General features: G+C 37.4%; 4 protein-coding genes across 5 annotated transcripts in view; 3 read left to right on the top strand and 1 right to left on the bottom strand.

Annotated features, from left to right (window-relative positions):
• The window catches only part of LOC103505828 (DNA repair protein complementing XP-C cells homolog), a 52,548-nt gene extending 41,836 nt beyond the window's left edge, over window positions 1-10,712 (top strand). The window contains exon 8 of the mRNA XM_026820935.1: window positions 10,461-10,712. Coding sequence (XP_026676736.1) covers window positions 10,461-10,596 — 136 coding nt within the window. The 3' untranslated portion in view covers window positions 10,597-10,712. The remainder of the gene's footprint in view (window positions 1-10,460) is intronic.
• LOC103505819 (dynactin subunit 4) lies at window positions 10,693-12,908 on the top strand. Its single transcript, XM_026820854.1, has 4 exons — window positions 10,693-10,726; window positions 10,869-11,123; window positions 11,183-11,697; window positions 11,760-12,908. Exons 1-4 carry the CDS (start codon window positions 10,693-10,695, stop codon window positions 12,105-12,107), a joined length of 1,152 nt encoding a protein of 383 aa, XP_026676655.1. The 3' UTR covers window positions 12,108-12,908.
• An 899-nt stretch (window positions 12,909-13,807) lies between these two features.
• Window positions 13,808-15,999, bottom strand: LOC103505563 (TGF-beta-activated kinase 1 and MAP3K7-binding protein 1). The gene is made up of 2 exons (XM_008469906.2): window positions 15,125-15,999; window positions 13,808-14,526 (listed from the first exon to the last, which is right to left on the bottom strand). Exons 1-2 carry the CDS (start codon window positions 15,841-15,843, stop codon window positions 13,872-13,874), a joined length of 1,374 nt encoding a protein of 457 aa, XP_008468128.1. The 5' UTR covers window positions 15,844-15,999; the 3' UTR covers window positions 13,808-13,871.
• A 304-nt stretch (window positions 16,000-16,303) lies between these two features.
• The window catches only part of LOC103505552 (whirlin), an 11,963-nt gene continuing 9,071 nt past the window's right edge, over window positions 16,304-19,195 (top strand). The window contains exons 1-2 of one of the 2 annotated variants that reach the window (XM_026820944.1): window positions 16,304-16,478; window positions 17,251-17,799. In XM_026820944.1, coding sequence (XP_026676745.1) covers window positions 17,286-17,799 — 514 coding nt within the window. In that variant the 5' untranslated portion in view covers window positions 16,304-16,478; window positions 17,251-17,285. Of the gene's footprint in view, window positions 16,479-17,250; window positions 18,403-19,195 lie in introns of both variants that reach the window. The other variant, XM_008469895.3, reaches the window with a different exon arrangement.

The following is a 19,195-nucleotide window of genomic DNA, read 5'->3' as shown; positions in this document are numbered from 1 at the left end:
ATTTGAAAATCTGGATAACATAATACGTACACATGGGTAAGAGAGCATTATTCTAAAATTAAATCGACCATTAGTTGTTAGGTTACATAGTTAAATCATACTCCTAAGTAGGTATTATTGTGTAATGTAAGTACCTACTACCTACTTTATCAATTTACTATATTATGGACCTATAAATAGGGCGAAGTCATGAAGTCATAACTCAGAATGTAATCATTTTTTATTTGTGAAAAGAGGACCACCAGCTATGTATATAGCCCTATGTCAGTGCGATCTGATTGGATCTTTTGTGACGTTCCCTTAATCCTTCCTCACATTAATTAAGGAGCGCGGTAGCGCTCCGCCCCGCCAAGTCAAGAAAGTTTGACCGCGCTACTAGAGATATCTCACCTAGCCCAAGTGGTAGTCCAAAGCCAGCAACACGAGATTGCCCAAATGGTCATTCATCCGGATACCAACCAAGCACAATTTCGGTGATCCATTGGAAATCGGCACATTCAACGTGCTAACGCCGCTGGCTCTCCTTAAATTTATTGGTGACATATTCCTGAATTACAAAATGTGTCTTACTACTAAACATCCTTGGGATATCCCCTTCTGCAAACAATTACTGCCATAATTATGTATAGTAACTTCTAAGTTCGTTCTGACCAGGTGACGGTATGAGTCATTAAAATAATCTACCTATGAGTACTACTTGGAACAAGATTAGTGCCTTATTAGGAAGCAAAACAGCTCAGTATGTATGTCGTTGCCTTATCGAGCAAATTATCGCATGAATAACATTGTGGGATGTCGGGATGGTGGTTTTGTTTATGTATGGAAGTAGGTCTAGGTGTGAGAGTATTAGGTATAAATAAATACATGGTCGGTACATAATTATGTACATTAATATGTAGATTGTAGGTACATAGTACGCTGTGGAATACTGTGAATTGGGAATAAATTTTGATCCTTTGTGGTGAATCTAAGATCTAAGAGCCTCTTTACAATTTTTGAGGGTATTGGACAGTTGCCAATTTAAAAGTCCTCTCAGGGTACAACAGAGGTTTGTTAAATTTCATCAAAATCGGACGAATTATGCAAGAGGTATGATGAAAGAAAAAAAAAATCAGACAGAACATGTAAACGGAAAATCGGTGAGTTAAAACATGGACCTCGCTTTTTTTCGCTCAGTTATAGTAGGTGTTTTATTACAGAAATTTCGCTAATAAACTCTTGCTTTAAGAATTTGAAAATCTGGATAACATAATACGTACACATGGGTAAGAGAGCATTATCCAAAAATCTAAAATTAAATCGAACATTAGTTGTTAGGTTACATAGTTAAATCATACTCCTAAGTATTATTGTGTAATGTAAGTACCTACTTTATCAATTTACTATATTATGGACCTATAAATAGGGCGATTATTTCGTAACTTCCCCGAATAAAATAATGAGGAATTATTCGAAATTCATGTCGATTTCTTTTCTCTCTTCTGCTCTCGCAATTTTGACGAATGTGCCAAAATGTGGAGCATGAAAATAAATGTGACCTTTGAGAATAAACCCAGCGAATCAGTCATCAGCAAGGGTAAGCTGACCATTTTCAAAAACAATATTTTGAAGCAAAAACATCAATAAAATAAGTAGATAACTAAGTATATTCGTATAAGCTTTAATCCCACTTTGCCATTACACCTAAGCCTCACGGTTCTCTGAAGTTGAGCAACGCTGCGCGTGGTTGGTATCCCGATGGATGACCCTTTGGGCCATAGCGTTCTGGCTTTTTCCGGCCCCAATCAGGCTGGGTAAGGCTAATGTGAGTAGGCTGGTAGCTTGTCGCCGGATGGAAGATATACCTGAAGCCCGCCATTCACTCTGAAGCCCGATCTGATCAGGTGCACCTGTCAGTTCTACCTGATACCTGATGAGCTCACACACTATCTGGGAGAACTGACAGGTACGACTGAAAAGGTCCGGCTGTCAGGTCTACCTAATACCTGATGAGCTCACACACTATCTGGGAGAACTGACAGGTACGGCTGAAAAGGTCCGCCTGTCAGGTCTACCTGATACCTGCTGAGCTCACACACTATCTGGGAGAACTGACAGGTACGGCTGAAAAGGCCCGCCTGTCAGGTCTACCTGATACCTGCTGAGCTCACACACTATCTGGGAGAACTGACAGGTACGGCTGAAAAGGTCCGCCTGTCAGGTCTATCTGATACCTGCTGAGCTCACACACTATCTGGGAGAACTGACAGGTACGGCTGAAAAGGTCCGCCTGTCAGGTCTACCTGATACTGAGTGGCTGGCCTGACGTTAGAGCCCTATCAAACAACAATGAAGAAACGTCTTTAAATATGCAGTTCCAGTAGTTTGTATGCAACAAATTAAACAATCAAATTCAAAACAATACAGAAATACATCGAACAAACAATAACATCGCGGTGGCCAGATGTACATTCCTACCTACACATCAACCGACGTGGAAGATTTTCATTTTTCCATCGTCACATTATGTGCATGTCTTATATTCTGTCTTAGTTATGTATATGCATGAACGTCTTATGTCAGGCAGGGCTTCGCACGTCATTCCGAAATTTCCAATGGTAGATAATAGGATCTTGGAGACCGATTGGAAACCAAATTTGCCCCCGGAGGTGTAGTATTGAAGACTCTCTCCTGGTAACCAGGAGCGTGTAGGTTCAATCCCAGCCGAGGTATGGAATTTTATCCTCGACATTGTTTCAGATTTTTACCAGAATAATTGCAGTAACTTTCTGCTAGGGTAAAGGCACTCTTTCGGCGCGAACGACCTAATACTGCCCGTGGTTTTAAAGAGCCTAAATGGAAAAAGGGTACTATTTAACTCTGTTCTTGAGCAGTATACATAAATAAACATTATTATTGACTTTATGTTGGTCAATTGGTCACATAACAATGTGTGTGAAATATCTCCAATTCTTAAAGCGGTTTTTGGAGAAACCATTAACACACTTTACTACGATATTAGTTTGGAACGATGAAAACTTGTTTTATTTTTAACAGCAGAAAAATCTGGAGGTGTGTCACTAGAGTGGTGGATGATCGGAGTAATAGTATTATTATCTAAGAATAATATAAATATTCTGGATGTCCACTGTCCATGAATCTATATAAAATATACATATACGTAAATATGTACGTATATGCTCATAATATTATATGTAAATAGAAAGCCCTTTATAAATAGTCCCTATGTGAGTACAGTAGAACCTCGATTATTTCAACTCCAAAATCCATTGTTCCTTTTCTATCTTTGACCTACATATTTACCTATATTTAAAGATTTTAATGTGATCAACTATATCATATCCAAACCGACTTTTTTAAGAGGTTTCAATCCAAAGTCACAAAAATGTTAAAATTGACACTCAAATTGATTTAGGTGCACAGTATCGGCAGTGCGCCAAGTCAAGTTTTGATAATATGTCTACTTCAATGAGATGCGTAGAATAAAAACCAATACCTAATTAGCAACCGTTAGTTAATTCTAATGAAAATCACACTTTGAAAAGACACAACTTAAAATAGGTCTTGACATTTTTCACTATATTGATTATAAGTTTCGGCCTTTTCGAATGATCATTTGTTTTAATTTTCTATATCACAAGACAAATTTCTTCCATGAGGAGGTCGATTTCAAAGTTTATGTGGGCAAATACTGTAAAGTGTGCAAAGGCTTCAAAATTCAAACTGCGTGGGTTGATAGATCATCGAAAACACCATCGCAAACTTACCACCAAAAAAACTGAAAGCTAGCAAACAATTTCTTTTAAATCACGGTTTATTCAAAAGCTCTTATTCGATTAAATAAATAAAACTTGATTTAAACTCTTGCAGAAGTTTGAAGAAAAACAAAAACTGGTTAAAAAAAAGTGTCGAAAAATATTCGAAAAAACATCCAAGTCTTCTTACCTGTAGAGAGGAAAAAAAAATCGAAAATGTATCGGATTTAGTATAAAAAATTTTAGAGTAAAACTCTAATCGAGTGAACTAACAATAATGGACAAAACTAATGGTAAAAGATTCGATCTCGGAGTCTCGTTTTCTTGGTGGCCTTCTATAACTTCTCCATAGTCGGCCGAAATGTTGCCCGGTGGTGGGGATGGATGACTCGACATATTATTTTTGTTTTATACACGAATCCTGACGGCCCTTTAACTACAAATTTTGATTTGGATCGTGAGAAGATGATTAAAAAAATCTTTCTTAATCGTTCGGTTAAGGACAACCATTCCAAAGTCGCTTGAGTAGTTCTTTAGGATATGGAGTAGTAGGGTAACCCTCGAATTTGCAACCAAGTGCCTTGATAAAAGTTGTTTGTCTTGAAAATATTCATACTACGTACCTAAAAAAACAATTTATATCCTTAGAACTGACATTGTGGTGTAGCCTTGTTTCTTTTTGTTCATCTTCTTTTCTTAGATTCTTTAAAGTTGTGGTCAGTCATCTTCTTGGATATAACTGCCGTAAGAGAAAGCTAAGAGAAAGGGGGGGGTTTTTTTTTTTTTTTTTTTTACTCTACAATCTCTACATGAAAAATAAAAAATGTCACAAACCAACGAATCGTTAGAACTGCCCCACATGTGATGAAGTTTTTAACCGTCCCAAACCATTTCTAGCTCTAAACAGTCTAAACTTTTAGGCCGTACGTCCGTACGACTGGTTAAACTTTCAGGGCGTTCACATTTAGGAATTCAAGGATGCCTACAAAAAAAGTTCAATTTGAAATCATCTTGTCTTGTTTCATAACCTCACTGCCTCAATGTCCAGGGCTCGGGAGGTTCAGGTTCGATTCCTTGCAGCAGCGTTGAAAAACTATATGGAAAAACTATACGATTTGTGGGGTCACACATTTTCTTTCCCCTGTTGAAGCTCTCAATTTTTATCGTTAGAAAATCAATGTTTTTGGGAAATGAATATCCGACCAATCTCTTGGCTCTTGTAGGCTTAGGCCGTCCAAATCTTCTGAACCGTTCAGCATATCGCAGCTCATAAATCTCCACAAGACTGCGGGGAACACTGCATTGAAAAGGACAACATTTGCTTCGGTGAATGCATGTTATACATTTCTTTTGCTGTTTTCATTTATTTATTTTTACCTCAAAACTTTTTTTTTTCGCGGAATACATCTCCAATTTGTACGTACTCTCAAATGTCTTACATGGGGGTAGGCCATATGGTACTTGGTGGTTTTGATTACATGGCTCATTAATTATTTATCAGTAGGTATTACAGGCTTACAAATTGTTTATTTTGCATTAGAAATTGTCATTTTTTCGCTTAATATTTTCCGGTATTATAAATTATTGAGGTATTTATTTTCATTGCCGTTCTCTAGTAATACTTTCAATTTTCAATTAAATTACTGATATTTCTGACTAGCGGTACCTACTTAACATTAAGATTCTGACGTATGGAGGGATCGCAGTATTTCGTTTACTGATGTTTTTTGAAGTTTAGTGTTCTATGATTTTTACAAATTAGGTACCTAATGTAGTGTAACATTATCATCCGAGGAGGTAGGTAGGCAGTAGCTATTTGTAGAAGCACTTTTGGTTATGCACTTTTCACTGACGTTTCTTAACGGGCGGTGATGTTTTTATAACTCGTAAATAAATTCACTTTCACTATGTGGCAATCACGAGATACGAACTCACACTACTCGGGTTGTGATGCTCGCTAGCGCTGTTTGGCATTGATCCCCTCTCTTGTTCCAACTGTATGGTAAATATGGTATTATGGTTTGCAGTTGTATTTTTTGAAGAATTAACTGCTCTTGCCATTTGTGCATTGGTCTGACAGTTTGGCGTTTATAGCAGGGCTGTTTTCTAAGTGGTATTAAATGGTTTAATTGTACCTACAATGCCGAAACTCCCAAGTAGATAACAAGGGTACCATACTGAATAATGAGGTGTGTCAAATATCAGTACATATAAAACCAAAATCCCCTTGGTAACGTTTGTTAGCTCATTGTTTTAGTTTGCAGATTTAGATAAAACAGTTAACTCTCTGGTTAACCATTGGACTGAGATTCAGACTTGAACATCTCTTTACTAATATGTATAATGGAGGAGTTGCAAGACTATACGTGTCACATCTATCTATTCATTGGAATTACCTACCAACTAACTCATTTAATTTTCATCGCCTTTTTCTAGAGGAAACAGAGGGAACTGCATCTGCCAAGGTCTTATCGTTCCGAAATCGAAGAGAGAAGGGAGACAGGATAGGAGAAAGTTAGCCATTCTTAGAACGAACATTATCAGGATAAAATCCGCCTCGGGCGGGAATCGAACCCACGGCCTAGCGCCCACAAGGTAGACGCGCTATCAACTAAGTTTACTAAGCCAATTTTTAATGTCTCAGCTGAGATTCAAACTCGCACTCTTTTCAAGCAAGCGGCGGGGCGACTAACAAAGCCGCCCTGACCGCCCTCAGTCTCAAATGACAACCAGAGTATTAACTGTATACCGTTCCGCTTATGTTACGCCCCAAATATTACCTCTCAAATCTCAATGAAACAGCTTTGATGTCATCGGAGAAATTAATTCTCAAGATATAAAAATAAAGACACATATGTAAAGGAAGGGGATTAGGGGACAGATGAGTTGGAGTAATAAAAAGAATCATTGATAATGTGGCCCACGTAGGGCCGGAGATTGATTGACGGGTGAAGAAAATTGGAACGACTTTCCGGCCCTGAAAAGGTAGCTTATTATAGGTAGCTACCTACATAGATAGAAATAGGAATAATTAAGTAGGTAATTAATACCTATCTGTTCTAGACGAGCCTATTTCTTTCACTCAAAAAAGGGGCAGCTTGCCCATATGTGACGGGTGAAGAAAATTGGAACGACTTTCCGGCCCTGAAAAGGTAGCTTATTATAGGTAGCTACCTACATAGATAGAAATAGGAATAAGTAGGTAATACCTATCTGTTCTAGACGAGCCTATTTCTTTCACTCAAAAAAGGGGCAGCTTGCCTATATGTAAAAAATTAGGTTTGAGGTCTGAAAACCGAAAACTAACCTCGTTTACCTCGCGCAAGTCACTAACTTCATGTTGGTTGATTTTTGATTTTTGACACTTTTTAGTACCTACCTACTTATTAGACTATTAGAGCCCTGAAAACCGAAAACTAACCTCGTTTACCTCGCGCAAGTCACTAACTTCATGTTGGTTGATTTTTGACACTTTTTAGTACCTACCTACTTATTAGAGCTCTGAAAACCGAAAACTAACCTCGTTTACCTCGCGCAAGTCACTAACTTCATGTTGGTTGATTTTTGACACTTTTTAGTACCTACCTACCTACTTATTAGAGCTTGTGGAGAACCCAACTTTACGCTACGAGTACCTATCTACCAATTTTTCATACAAAAAAATCAACCGTCTATGGTACACTTAACGCACATACCTCGCCCGGTAGAAGGGTTCTAAGTGCTTTGAATTTAAACTGCCAGCCTTGAGCGCGGTAAAATTCAAATTTAGAAAATTTTCAAAATGGACATTTTGTGATTTGAAAGAAGGGAAAAATTAGATTTTTCTTTCTTGTTGCTTTTTTTCCCATTTCTTTTCTTGGAAAATTCAGGACCTAAAACCTGAGGTTTTCTACAACCTGTGGAATGTCAGTTATTGCTCACCATTGCTGAATTTCTTGTTCAGCTGCCCACATTACTTAACATTTTCCATCAGTCTGCCTCAATGTCCAGGGCTCGGGAGGTTCAGGTTCGATTCCTTGCAGCAGCGTTGAAAAACTATATGGAAAAACTATACGATTTGTGTGGTCACACATTTTCTTTCCCCTGTTGAAGCTCTCAATTTTTATCGGTAGAAAATCAATGTTTTGGGGAAATGAATATCCGACCAATCTCTTGGCTCTTGTAGGCTTAGGCCGTCCAAATTTTCTGAACCGTTCAGCATATCGCAGCTCATAAATCTCCACAAGACTGCGGGGAACACTGCATTAGCCTCTCTGGAAAGACGTCGAGATAAAAATCACCACGTAACCTAATCTTTCCCACTTCAGCTTGGGGCCAAATTTAGAATATGTGGAGAGGAGAAAAAATAAGAAGACTCTGTGAATATTACGAAGAAAATGGAGGAAAAACGCGTAGGCAGATTGAGAGAGTGCTAAGAGAACGTCATGAGTCACACCAAGCTATGTGCGGAGTATCTGCCAATAAGTCAGTGCGGGATAACCAGGGGTCAGGGAGTCAGTCCCGAAATAAAGAAATCACCTGTCTCTTTACACAAAAAACCCACTGTGAGGCGTAGGTTTAGGGCCAAACAGCCCTAAAAGCTTATACGAATCACACCAAGCTATGTGCGGAGTATCTGCCAATAAGTCAGTGCGGGATAACCAGGGGTCAGGGAGTCAGTCCCGAAATAAAGAAATCATCTGTTTCTTTACACAAAAAGCCCACTCTGAGGGTTAGGTTTAGCGCCAAACAGCCCTAAAAGCTTATACGAGCTACGAATATCTACCAATTTTTCATACAAAAAAATCAACCGTCTATGGTACACTTAACGCACATACCTCGCCCGGTAGGAGGGTTCTATGTGCTTTGAATTTAAACTGCCAGCCTTGAGCGCGGTAAAATTCAAATTTAGAAATTTTTCAAAATGGACATTTTGTAAATTTGTGATTTGAAACTTTTGAAAGTAGGGAAAAATTAGATTTTTCTAATTTTCTTTCTTGTTGCTTTTTTCCCCATTTCTTTTCTTTGAAAATCAGGACCTAAAACCTGAGGTTTTCTACAACCTGTGGAATGTCAGTTATTGCTCACCATTGCTGAATTTCTTGTTCAGCTGCCAGTGGCGTAGCGTGGTCTAAATTCAAGTGTAAGGCGTGTAGGGTACTAATTTCCATCATCCATGCTCTTCATGGATTGGCATAGACAAGTATAACTAGGTACCTACCTACCTTCCCAGTTCCACACTCGCCTTAGTATGCCTGATAATCCTGACTAGGAAAATTGTTCAACTATAAAAAAAAAAAAAAAAAAAAAAAATGTGTACTTTAAATACCATAACGATATTGCATGGAACGCACGGTTTAGGATGTTTATAGCCAAAAACTGACAAAGTGGCGAAATTTCGGCCGTTTTCTGGCCGGTTTTTCCGCCGGCCAAAATGTTCTCCCCTGATACTCTCGAGTTCTCAAATTTTGGTATTACACTTTGCCTAAAGATCTATGAACAAGAAGTGTTTACCGCTAATTTATTGCCAGTGGCTTCCTTCTATTTCTATTTAAACTGATTTTAAAAAGCCTCAAAATGAAGAAATGAAAAAAAAAAAATAGGATGAAAAAAAAAATTGATGGGAAAAAAAGAAACGTTTGGAGGGATTTGAACGACGAGCACTCCTATACCTATGGGTCTTGAGCTCGAGCCGCCTGACCACCTCGGCCACTTCTTCCGAGCGAGCGGCGGGGCGACTAACAAAGCCGCCCTGACCGCCCTCAGTCTCAAATGACAACCAGAGTATTAACTGTATACCGTTCCGCTTATGTTACGCCCCAAATATTACCAAACATTCAAAACATGCTTCACATTCACATATTCAAAAGAGTATCTCAGCATAGGAGCATCATAGTCAGTACACGTTCTTTGTTCTAAGGCGTCCTACATTCTCACTATTTAACACGCATCCAATTCCATACCAAAATAGATGTGGTTGGGTAAGTAATACCCTTTCATACATGTAGCGGTGTAAGGTGCCCTGCATAGTGTTCTTACTGTATTTTATCCCGACGCAGTGGGATTTTTATCCCTTTTCAGGGATTTTTCAGGTCTGACTGGGATAAAAATGAATTTAGGGATTTTAAGGGATTTTTAACAATTTTAAGTGATAATAATTTTTATTCATCTAATAAAAATACATTAATTATTTAAAGTCAATATTTAAGGGTATTTGAGTGAAATTTCGAGTGTATGGCCGCCATACACGCCTTATATGGACGCTACGCCACTGTCAGCTGCCCACACTTAACATTTTCCATCAGTGTCAGCCAGGTCAGCCTGCCAGCTGCTATTCTGAAGATGTAAGTAGGGATGTAATTATGATTATGGATTTATGCAAATGTAACTTTTCATGCTTGAATTAAAACTTGTGTATCTACGTAGTAGTTTCTTTTTGGTTCTTATTCATCAGAAGAAGTTTCTTAGCTTCTGTTTATTAAAGAGAAAGTGAGTAGGTACTTGAGTATTCAACTTGGAAATATTGATCTTTTTTACCATCTTGTTGTTGACCCTCATTGATTGTTGAGTTTGATAGAAGATAGAACAGAGCTGTTTCACCAGGTAACATGAATCATCTCGGTAGGACTTATATTTTTTTCTCTTTTTGCCTTCTAAGTTTGAAGTTCCTATTGACAGAGTAAAGATTACACCTACTAATACATTATAAATATTTTTCTATTGCAGACTTGATCATGGCATTCCTTGCTCAACAGGAGGCGGTCATCATAGCATGTACATGTGGTTCATTAAAACCAGTATGCAGGACATACTTCTGTCGTCACTGCTTTGTAATCAGGTGTGGAAACTGTGTTTCCAATGAAGTGGATTCCATTTATTGTGCCTTCTGTTTAGACAATGTAACATGTGAGGTACGACTCAAGAAGACAGCCTGCCATTTGTGTTTGGAATGTCCAATATGTCAGCATTCATTGTCAGTTCGTTCTCACACAGTGAGAGAAACAACACCACAACCACAACAACCAGCACCTTCTAAACACAGCACTCCATCCAATAGAGCATATTATCTAGCATGTTTCTTCTGTCGGTGGACATCTAGAGATTCCAATATTCCTGATCAGAAAACTGCATCAGGCAGTTGGCCAGAGAGAAGTAATCCTCACACCACTCGACTTAACACACTACTGGATTATTACAAATCTATTGGATCCTTGGAGAAGTCAAACATTAACATTGATCAGAAATACATTAAGTATTTGAGCAAGCCAACTCATTTGCTTGAAGATCAGTTTGGATTTTCTGCCAATGTTAGGAAACAAAAGGTGGAATTGCTCAAAAAGAAAAATCTCATTCTCACAGACCCTAGCAACAAGATAACTGTTGAACCAAGTGTCCCTACTGATAAAATTCGGTGGAATTGCTCAAAAAGAAAAATCTCATTCTCACAGACCCTAGCAACAAGATAACTGTTGAACCAAGTGTCCCTACTGATAAAATTGAAACTTTGTCCGATGATTTCATAACCAAGGAGATAGATCTTCTCAGTATTCCTAGCCTGGAACAACGGTTCAATGTACCAGATTTACAACCTGACCATGTGTCACAGTTAATGCCTTATCACAAGCGTCTCATGGTGAAGCAATCACAGAGATGTCGGGAATGTGAACACAATGTTTGCAAACCCGAGTACAATCCTACCAGTATTAAATTCAAAATACAACTGTCAGGATACTTCTGTATTCCTGAAATCAGAATTTTGTCATACACACCTCTGATCAGAGGTCAATGCAGTGAAATAACTTTCAAAATCTGTAATCAATTCAAAGAATCAACTACTATCAAGTTTAGACAACTCTCTGAAGAGAATAGTGAGGAAGATTTGAGCTATTACAAAACGCTCAAGAAAGAAATCCTTCTTAATGATATTTCTCTTCACAAGTCTACCATTGTGATGGAGGAAGCGAGAAAGAAATCCTTCTTAATGATATTTCTCTTCACAAGTCTACCATTGTGATGGAGGAAGCAAGGATACAACGAATGAGAACCACTGGTAGTGTAGAACTTCCTAAATGTGAACTAGTACTGCCACCTCGTGATGATGCTGCAGATTGTGATGATCTCACAGATAATCAAAACTATAATGATGACCCTAATGTTGTTTTGTGGAGGAAATGCAATAAAGTGGGAGTAAGAATGCATGTCACTCCAAAGAGTGATCTTGCACCTGGTAGTATGGTCAAGGTGGGGTTCTTGTTAAACTTCACCTATACCAATACATTGAGCTCTACACTAGAGAATAAGCAGGCTCCTCAGATTATCCCCATTGATGTTAAGATGTTTATTGATATTGGTGTTGTATCTGACCCTGAGTAATTATGCTATGATATCCATTTAAAAAAATCTTAGGATGGGATACAAAAAAAATGTAACTCGTGCCCTCGGGATAATGGTCCTAGGGATGAGAGATGGACTCACAATGTCATACCCTCTTTAAGGTCATGAGATTCATGAGCACATTTTCATTACTTATTCTTTTTTTCTTTTACTTTGTTTCAAGTAATATTAGTTTTAGATCTAGGTAAATTCTAAACATAAGACTATTTTTGTTTTCCAATAAGTAAGCTTATTTATTGACCTGCTGCTGTAAAATAGTATTACATGCTCACATAACCATCAAAAGTTCTACTAATTTATATTGTCACACAATATTATAATTATTTATTTATTTCAATAAGCTCTGTAATATAGTAAAAAATTTCACATAAATAAAAATAATAATTATTAATTAATTAAAGAGAAAAGATACCAGCAATATTCCTTTTAATTTTCAACACATAAATCCCATACACATAAATACCTACTGTTTCCAAAGCCTTTTATCCATTTTAGCCTACTTAGACACAAAGTTACTTTTATCCATTAAGGTGACTATCTAAAGAACTACTTACAAAGCTACCAAACACCATTTCAAAGAAAAATGTCTTCAGACATCATTTTTTTTCCAAACCAAATTAACTAGTAGTTCTGTGAACTGTAGACCTCACTCAGATTCTTTTGCCCAAGCTGAGAAGAAGGTACGAATGAGTGCTACATATTCACTTGTATTATATTAGAACAGAGAACAGGTTTTATTTACAATCACTCAAAAGATTTAAAGAATGGTTGACCTTTTTTTTTTACCAAGAATTGAGGAATATTTTTTGTAGAAAGAATACAATGCTTTATGACTTTATGAGTTATGAATGAGTCACCTATTGGACTTTTTTGCTCATTCTCATGTATTTCGATTTCTTCACATTAATTTTCTTATTTTATTTTGTGGAGGCATCATGTAACTTCTTTAGGAGTGTTTTTAAACCATTCCTATCGGATGATAACAATACCAAATCATCAGCGTACCTCAAGTTGTTTACCACTCGGTTATTGATGGTGACTCCATGTTCATTGTCGGCAATGGATTCCTTAATGATTTGTTCAACATAAATGTTGGTCCAAAAATTGGGGGTTTTTAAAAAAAAAAAAAAAAATGTTTTTTTTTTTTCTTCTTTTTAGAAAAAACACAAGGGTATACAAGGGTCATAAATGTGGTAATTTATCTATTGCCATCTTCAAAAGTTTGAGACCAAAATTGGACCTGGGACACCAAATTTCAAGGATCAACGTGTCTTGATTCAAGGAACTCAAAATTTCAAAGTTCATCAAAATTGGACCAGGCAATTGCGAGTTATAGCGGAACAAATAAACACACAAACAAACATCTAAACCAAATGCAAAATGGTTGAGTTAAAACATAGACCTTCACTTTGTTCGGTCTATACCCTTGTGGCTCGCAGCGGGCCGCACAATTTGACCAGGCGGGCCGCATGCGGCCCGCGGGCCGCCAGTTTGACATGCCTGATCTAAACCAAATGCAAAATGGTTGAGTTAAAACATAGACCTTCACTTTGTTTTATAGCGGAACAAATAAACACACAAACAAACATCTAAACCAAATGCAAAATGGTTGAGTTAAAACATAGACCTTCACTTTGTTCGGTCAATTAATTCTATCACAGTTCTTTATCTACAAGAATGTGCACCATAACCATCTAAGAAAAATAAATAATTGCCTAGGTACCTAAAGAAAAATACTGGAGTCTAATCAAAATCCAAGCCTTCAGGCAAAGTACCATTTTTCTTAGCCAATTCAATGTTCTTGTAGTACTCTGAGAAATCTACATAAGGTTTTATCAATCCATCTTGCTGTGCACTGTAGCCTGGTTCACTTGCTGTACTACTTGTAGTTGTAGATTCACTATTATCTGTCTTTATAGATTCACTCAATGTTAATTCAAAATCTGATTGGTTTGGGTTTTCTACAAATGCTGTTTTGTTCAAATTAAACCTGACACCAGTTCCAGGTGCTGATATACTATTAGGTAGTGGAAAGTTGAAATTTCGGATAATGAGTGTAATGTCCTCTCTGGATGTAATATCTCCATGACTCATTGCTACATCATGATGGATACGTGATACTTTGTCAATAACTGCCTGAGCCACACTTGTCAAAGTTGATTGTATTCTAAACTGCTCCACTGCCATCTGAGCCAAGTCCTTATTCACTTGCTCTGTTCCTGTGGCTTCTTCTAATGATTTATACAGTCCTTTTGACATGAGCATAAGGAACCGACAAGATTCATTGATAGGTATTCCACCGCATATTTCTGGTTCTGAGATGATGGGTTCTACTATAGCATCAGCCATTTCTTCAAACTCTTTATATCCTCCCTTAACTAAGTAATTACCTAGACACCTAGTGACTCCAACATTTCCTAATTTAGAACATTTCCCCTTTTCTATTTTAACGTATTTAAAGTCAATATTTAAGGGTATTTGAGTGAAATTTCGAGTGTATGGCCGCCATACACGCCTTATATGGACGCTACGCCACTGTCAGCTGCCCACACTTAACATTTTCCATCAGTGTCAGCCAGGTCAGCCTGCCAGCTGCTATTCTGAAGATGTAAGTAGGGATGTAATTATGATTATGGATTTATGCAAATGTAACTTTTCATGCTTGAATTAAAACTTGTGTATCTACGTAGTAGTTTCTTTTTGGTTCTTATTCATCAGAAGAAGTTTCTTAGCTTCTGTTTATTAAAGAGAAAGTGAGTAGGTACTTGAGTATTCAACTTGGAAATATTGATCTTTTTTACCATCTTGTTGTTGACCCTCATTGATTGTTGAGTTTGATAGAAGACAGAACAGAGCTGTTTCACCAGGTAACATGAATCATCTCGGTAGGACTTATATTTTTTTCTCTTTTTGCCTTCTAAGTTTGAAGTTCCTATTGATAGAGTAAAGATTACACCTAAGTATATCCTCCCTTAACTAAGTAATTACCTAGACACCTAGTGACTCCAACATTTCCTAATTTAGAACATTTCCCCTTTTCTATTTTAACACCCAGCTGTGAGAGCCTGAGGATTTCATCTTCATTGTCAAGATTATGATCAACTGTCAACTGAACCACTCTGAGAACATTGTTGGAATCTGTTTTACACAGTAGAGCTCGGCAATCACCAACATTAGCAATATACAGTTTATTTACATGAATGAGGGCTAGCACAGCACTAGCACCACAAGATAAGTCACTGTTTAGCTGAGTAAGTTTGTTCACTAGATGTGGATACTGCTGATAAGCTTCAAATGTTGTATTGTGTTCTGGAATTTCAAGTTGAACTTGTGTTCTCTCTGCAATTTTGTCATCTATAGACTCCAAGTAAGAGTCCTCCACAGCAAGGAATGCTTGTCTGATTATATCTTTGATCTCTTCATCATTTGTTTTATTCACTAGTTGTCCCAATAGAATTTCTGCAGCAATCCTTTGAAGAGCAAAAGTAGCCATATCTTTTCCATCATTGCCATCAAATATTACATAGAGGAATGTATCATTGTCATACTTGCAATGGAAACTGCAATCTTCAAATGGATGTTCCTCTATTCTCTGTCCATTCTCACGATAGATCTGATTTGTACAGTAGCCAATTCCTGACAGCTTACAGACAGGCAAATCATCAGTCCAGCTTTTGGAAGGCTGGAGCTCCCTGTATTCTAATGTTGTTGGCATATTTTAAAAGGAAACACACATCAGAGAGGTTAATCAATAATCACTGTCAGATAACACAAGAAACACTTTGTAAGAATTGTAAGTTTATAAGGAAGTAGGAAAATTTGTTGGGAAACCCAGAAAAAGTCTGGGGAATTGGGGAAAAACTCCAAAACCAAAAATCAATTTATCAAATTTTAAATTTTCGCGCCAGGTTTTATTGCAATGCCGACAACATACTCAGTCCTCAAAAATAAAATATTATAAAAAGAAAAAAAATATTTATCTACATTTCCACTTGAATTTTAATTCAATGGGGTGATTAAATTTCATATAGGTACCTACTAATTCATTTAAATTCATGATTTCAAGCTAATCTCTCGGAAATACCTGATTTTTTTTTTTGTGCAAGGACCACTTTTCTTTCAAAAGTTGGCTTATTTGGTTATGACGTCATTTTTTTCTATTTCCTATTTTGTAAACAAAAACAATTTTATCAAAAAGCTCATCCTGAATTTTTGATTATTTTTATCCATTTTCCAGACAGTTTCCAGTTTTCCTGAGCCTGAGTTCTTTCCACAAATTTCAAAGGCCAGAAATGAACTTTATGGTGCCCCTTACCTTTGGAAGATCCCACAAGTCAAATTCTTCAAGAGGTAAGTCTGCAGTACCTAGTGCCCCACTTTAGAATGGTAATCTGGGGTAAACCATTTATCAATCTAGTTGTGAAATGAAAAGCTCAGCCCGTCAATTTGCCATAGCTATTTTCGTCTTTTAAAATAAGAGGGAATAACACCTCTGTGTCACAGTAACCTGATGGAGGTACCTGAAATAGAGGATTTCAATTCAACCCATCAAACTGGTTACACGGACATGTGAATAGTGTAAGTACAGTTATGTCAGGATGTATCAAGTGCAATAAAATTATCATGAAATTCAGATTAATCAAAGATTGAGCCCACCTAGTAAGCTTAGAAAGTAGAAAGCCTGCCTTGTAAGTGCTAGACTACAGGTTTGACTCCCAGCCATAGTGAACTTTATTTGAAACTGTTGAATGTTGATGGTTCTTGGAACAACTTGCTTTCTCCTATCATGTCTCCCTTCTCTTTTTGATTTTTCAACTTTGACTCTCTTTGTCTTTGACTGTAATCTCTGTTGTTACAGTTTACTTTACATAAACTTTTTTTATGTTATTTTACTTTCTGAGTCCCGATACATTTAAAGAATAATAGTCTTCAAACAATATCCTGGATTTTAGTGCAATAGTCCTAAACTAAAATGGATGCGACACACAAGGGATCAAGTAGAGACTGCCTTAACAAATATCCTGGATTTATTTTTTATTTATTTTTTTTACCCTCTCATCTGATGTGAGATGTGAGTAACCACTGTTACTGATTTAATGTGCTCTCTTTCTTTTTCTTTCAGACATTTAATTAGGGCTGATCACTCCAGTTAAGAAAATGGCATTGACAACTTCTGATAGTTATGGTGACACAGATAATTCTGACTCTACAGGAAATGGTAGTATAAGTACCAATGGTAATAGTAACTCACGTAACAATATACGGCTTGTTACACTACACAAGTCTAATGTTATGTTCAATGGAACTCTGGGCTTCTCCATAAGAGGTGGCCGAGAGCACACTACGGGGGTGTTTGTCTCCAATGTAGAACCCAAGAGTGAAGCAGAACGTAGTGGTCTCCTCATAGGAGATCAAATTATCCGTATCAATGGGTTCCCTATTGAGGATGCTACTCATTCAGAAGTGCTTCAACTGATACACTCCCAGAATATAATATCACTTAAAGTTCGATCTGTTGGTATGATTCCAACAAAAGAGCGTGATAAAAGTGTCACTTGGAAATTTGTAGACACAAATAAATCAAATTTAAATCAAAATGAAAGGTTCCCTGTTGTTCCAATCACTCTGGAAGTTCCACCCCATGGTAAACTAGGGTGTGGTATTTGTAAAGGTCCCCAGTGGAAACCAGGGATCTTTGTTCAATTTACAAAGGATGCCTGTGTTGCTAAGGATGCTGGGTTGAAGTGCGGTGATCAGATCCTTGCTTGTAATGGTGTCAAGTTTTCTCCTGATGTCACATTCGAGCATGCTGTTTCTGTGATGAAATCCAGTTGTCTCCTAGAGCTCCTAGTACATCGAGGAGTTGGTCTAGACTTGTTTCCTGGAGGAAGCTCAGGTTATAATAGTTCTACAAGTAGTCTGAATGGTGATAATCAGGATGAACCTACACTTGTACAATTCAAACGACTCTCTGTTGTCAAAGAAGAGTCTGTTGGAAATGGACGTTCTAATAGTTTGGAAGATGTGACTCAGGCAAGAGCTGAACCCAGAACCCTCCACAACGGCGGGGGTGGTGCTAGTCTATCTAGTGCTATCAGTGAAGAAATCAAACGACGCTCGGAACGATTGAATTCAGGCAAAGAATTTGTCAAAGTGGAAACTACCAAGAATAATATAGAGGAAGACTCATCCTATCATCTGAAACTACAAACACTCATGAAAGAAGTGAAGGAAGCACATAACAAAATGTTCCCTGGGAGTCAAGAGGAGAAAGATAAATGCAGTGACTCTCCTCCATCTTGTCCCACTCCAGACTATGACACTATGAGTGTCACTTCACACACCAACAACAACAAAGTAGACATGGCTAGCTTCAAGTCTTTCAGTGCTGCCCCCGCCCCCGCCAAACCTCCTCCTGTCTACTTCCCTCCACCTAGCGGCTTCCAAGATGAGAAAAATAAACCTGAAGCCACTGCTGTGAAGCCAGCACCTCCTCCTGTGGTCACTCTACGAGAATACCCGAATCCTAACGAACCTAAAGTTCCTTCCAAGTTCAAGTTCCTAAGTAATAACAAGCCAGCCTGTGTAAGGTTTGGTGATGAGCTGAGTCAAACTGTATCCCAAGTGTTGGTGGATTCTCCACCAGGTAAGTAAACACCTGTAGTATACCTAATAGTAAGAAGGTACTGTTAGATTAGCTATACTTAATGACAGAAAACTTGGCTTTTTTTCAATTAGGCGCTTTAAAACTTACGTGTCGTTCGCGCCGATCCCTTTCGGGTTAAAAAACCTGGCTTGATAGTATCAAAATAGACTTGATTAAAAATCGGTATTAAACTTATTTCGAAATTAATTTTCCATGAACTACCCACGTACATTTTATTCTCACATAAGGACGATTTTTTATTTATTTATTATTTTTTTTTTTACTTTATGAGCTCAAGTATTGAATGATTGAGGTTCATAAAGATGAACCTCTTATATTTTTATTTATTTACCTACCTATTTTTTTTTTTTTTTTTTTTTTTAGTATTTTTAAAGACCCTAAGAAAAACCTTAAAAATAAT

This window comes from Diaphorina citri, unplaced genomic scaffold (assembly GCF_000475195.1).
Source record: "Diaphorina citri unplaced genomic scaffold, Diaci psyllid genome assembly version 1.1 scaffold10, whole genome shotgun sequence".
NCBI classification, from domain to species: domain Eukaryota; kingdom Metazoa; phylum Arthropoda; class Insecta; order Hemiptera; family Psyllidae; genus Diaphorina; species Diaphorina citri.
This window is presented reverse-complemented; position numbering and strand designations above follow the sequence as displayed.

Bases quoted from the DNA above. Each gene is read 5' to 3' on its own strand.
- LOC103505563 (XM_008469906.2), bottom strand. From the start codon at position 15,843: ATGCCAACAACATTAGAATACAGGGAGCTCCAGCCTTCCAAAAGCTGG. The intron at 14,527-15,124 runs GTGTCTAGGTAA...TGGAGTCACTAG, and splicing joins GGAAATGTTGGAGTCACTAG to GTGTCTAGGTAATTACTTAG.
- LOC103505819 (XM_026820854.1), top strand. From the start codon at position 10,693: ATGTCAGCATTCATTGTCAGTTCGTTCTCACACA. The intron at 10,727-10,868 runs GTGAGAGAAACA...AAACTGCATCAG, and splicing joins TGTCAGTTCGTTCTCACACA to GCAGTTGGCCAGAGAGAAGT. The intron at 11,124-11,182 runs GTGTCCCTACTG...TCATTCTCACAG, and splicing joins CAAGATAACTGTTGAACCAA to ACCCTAGCAACAAGATAACT.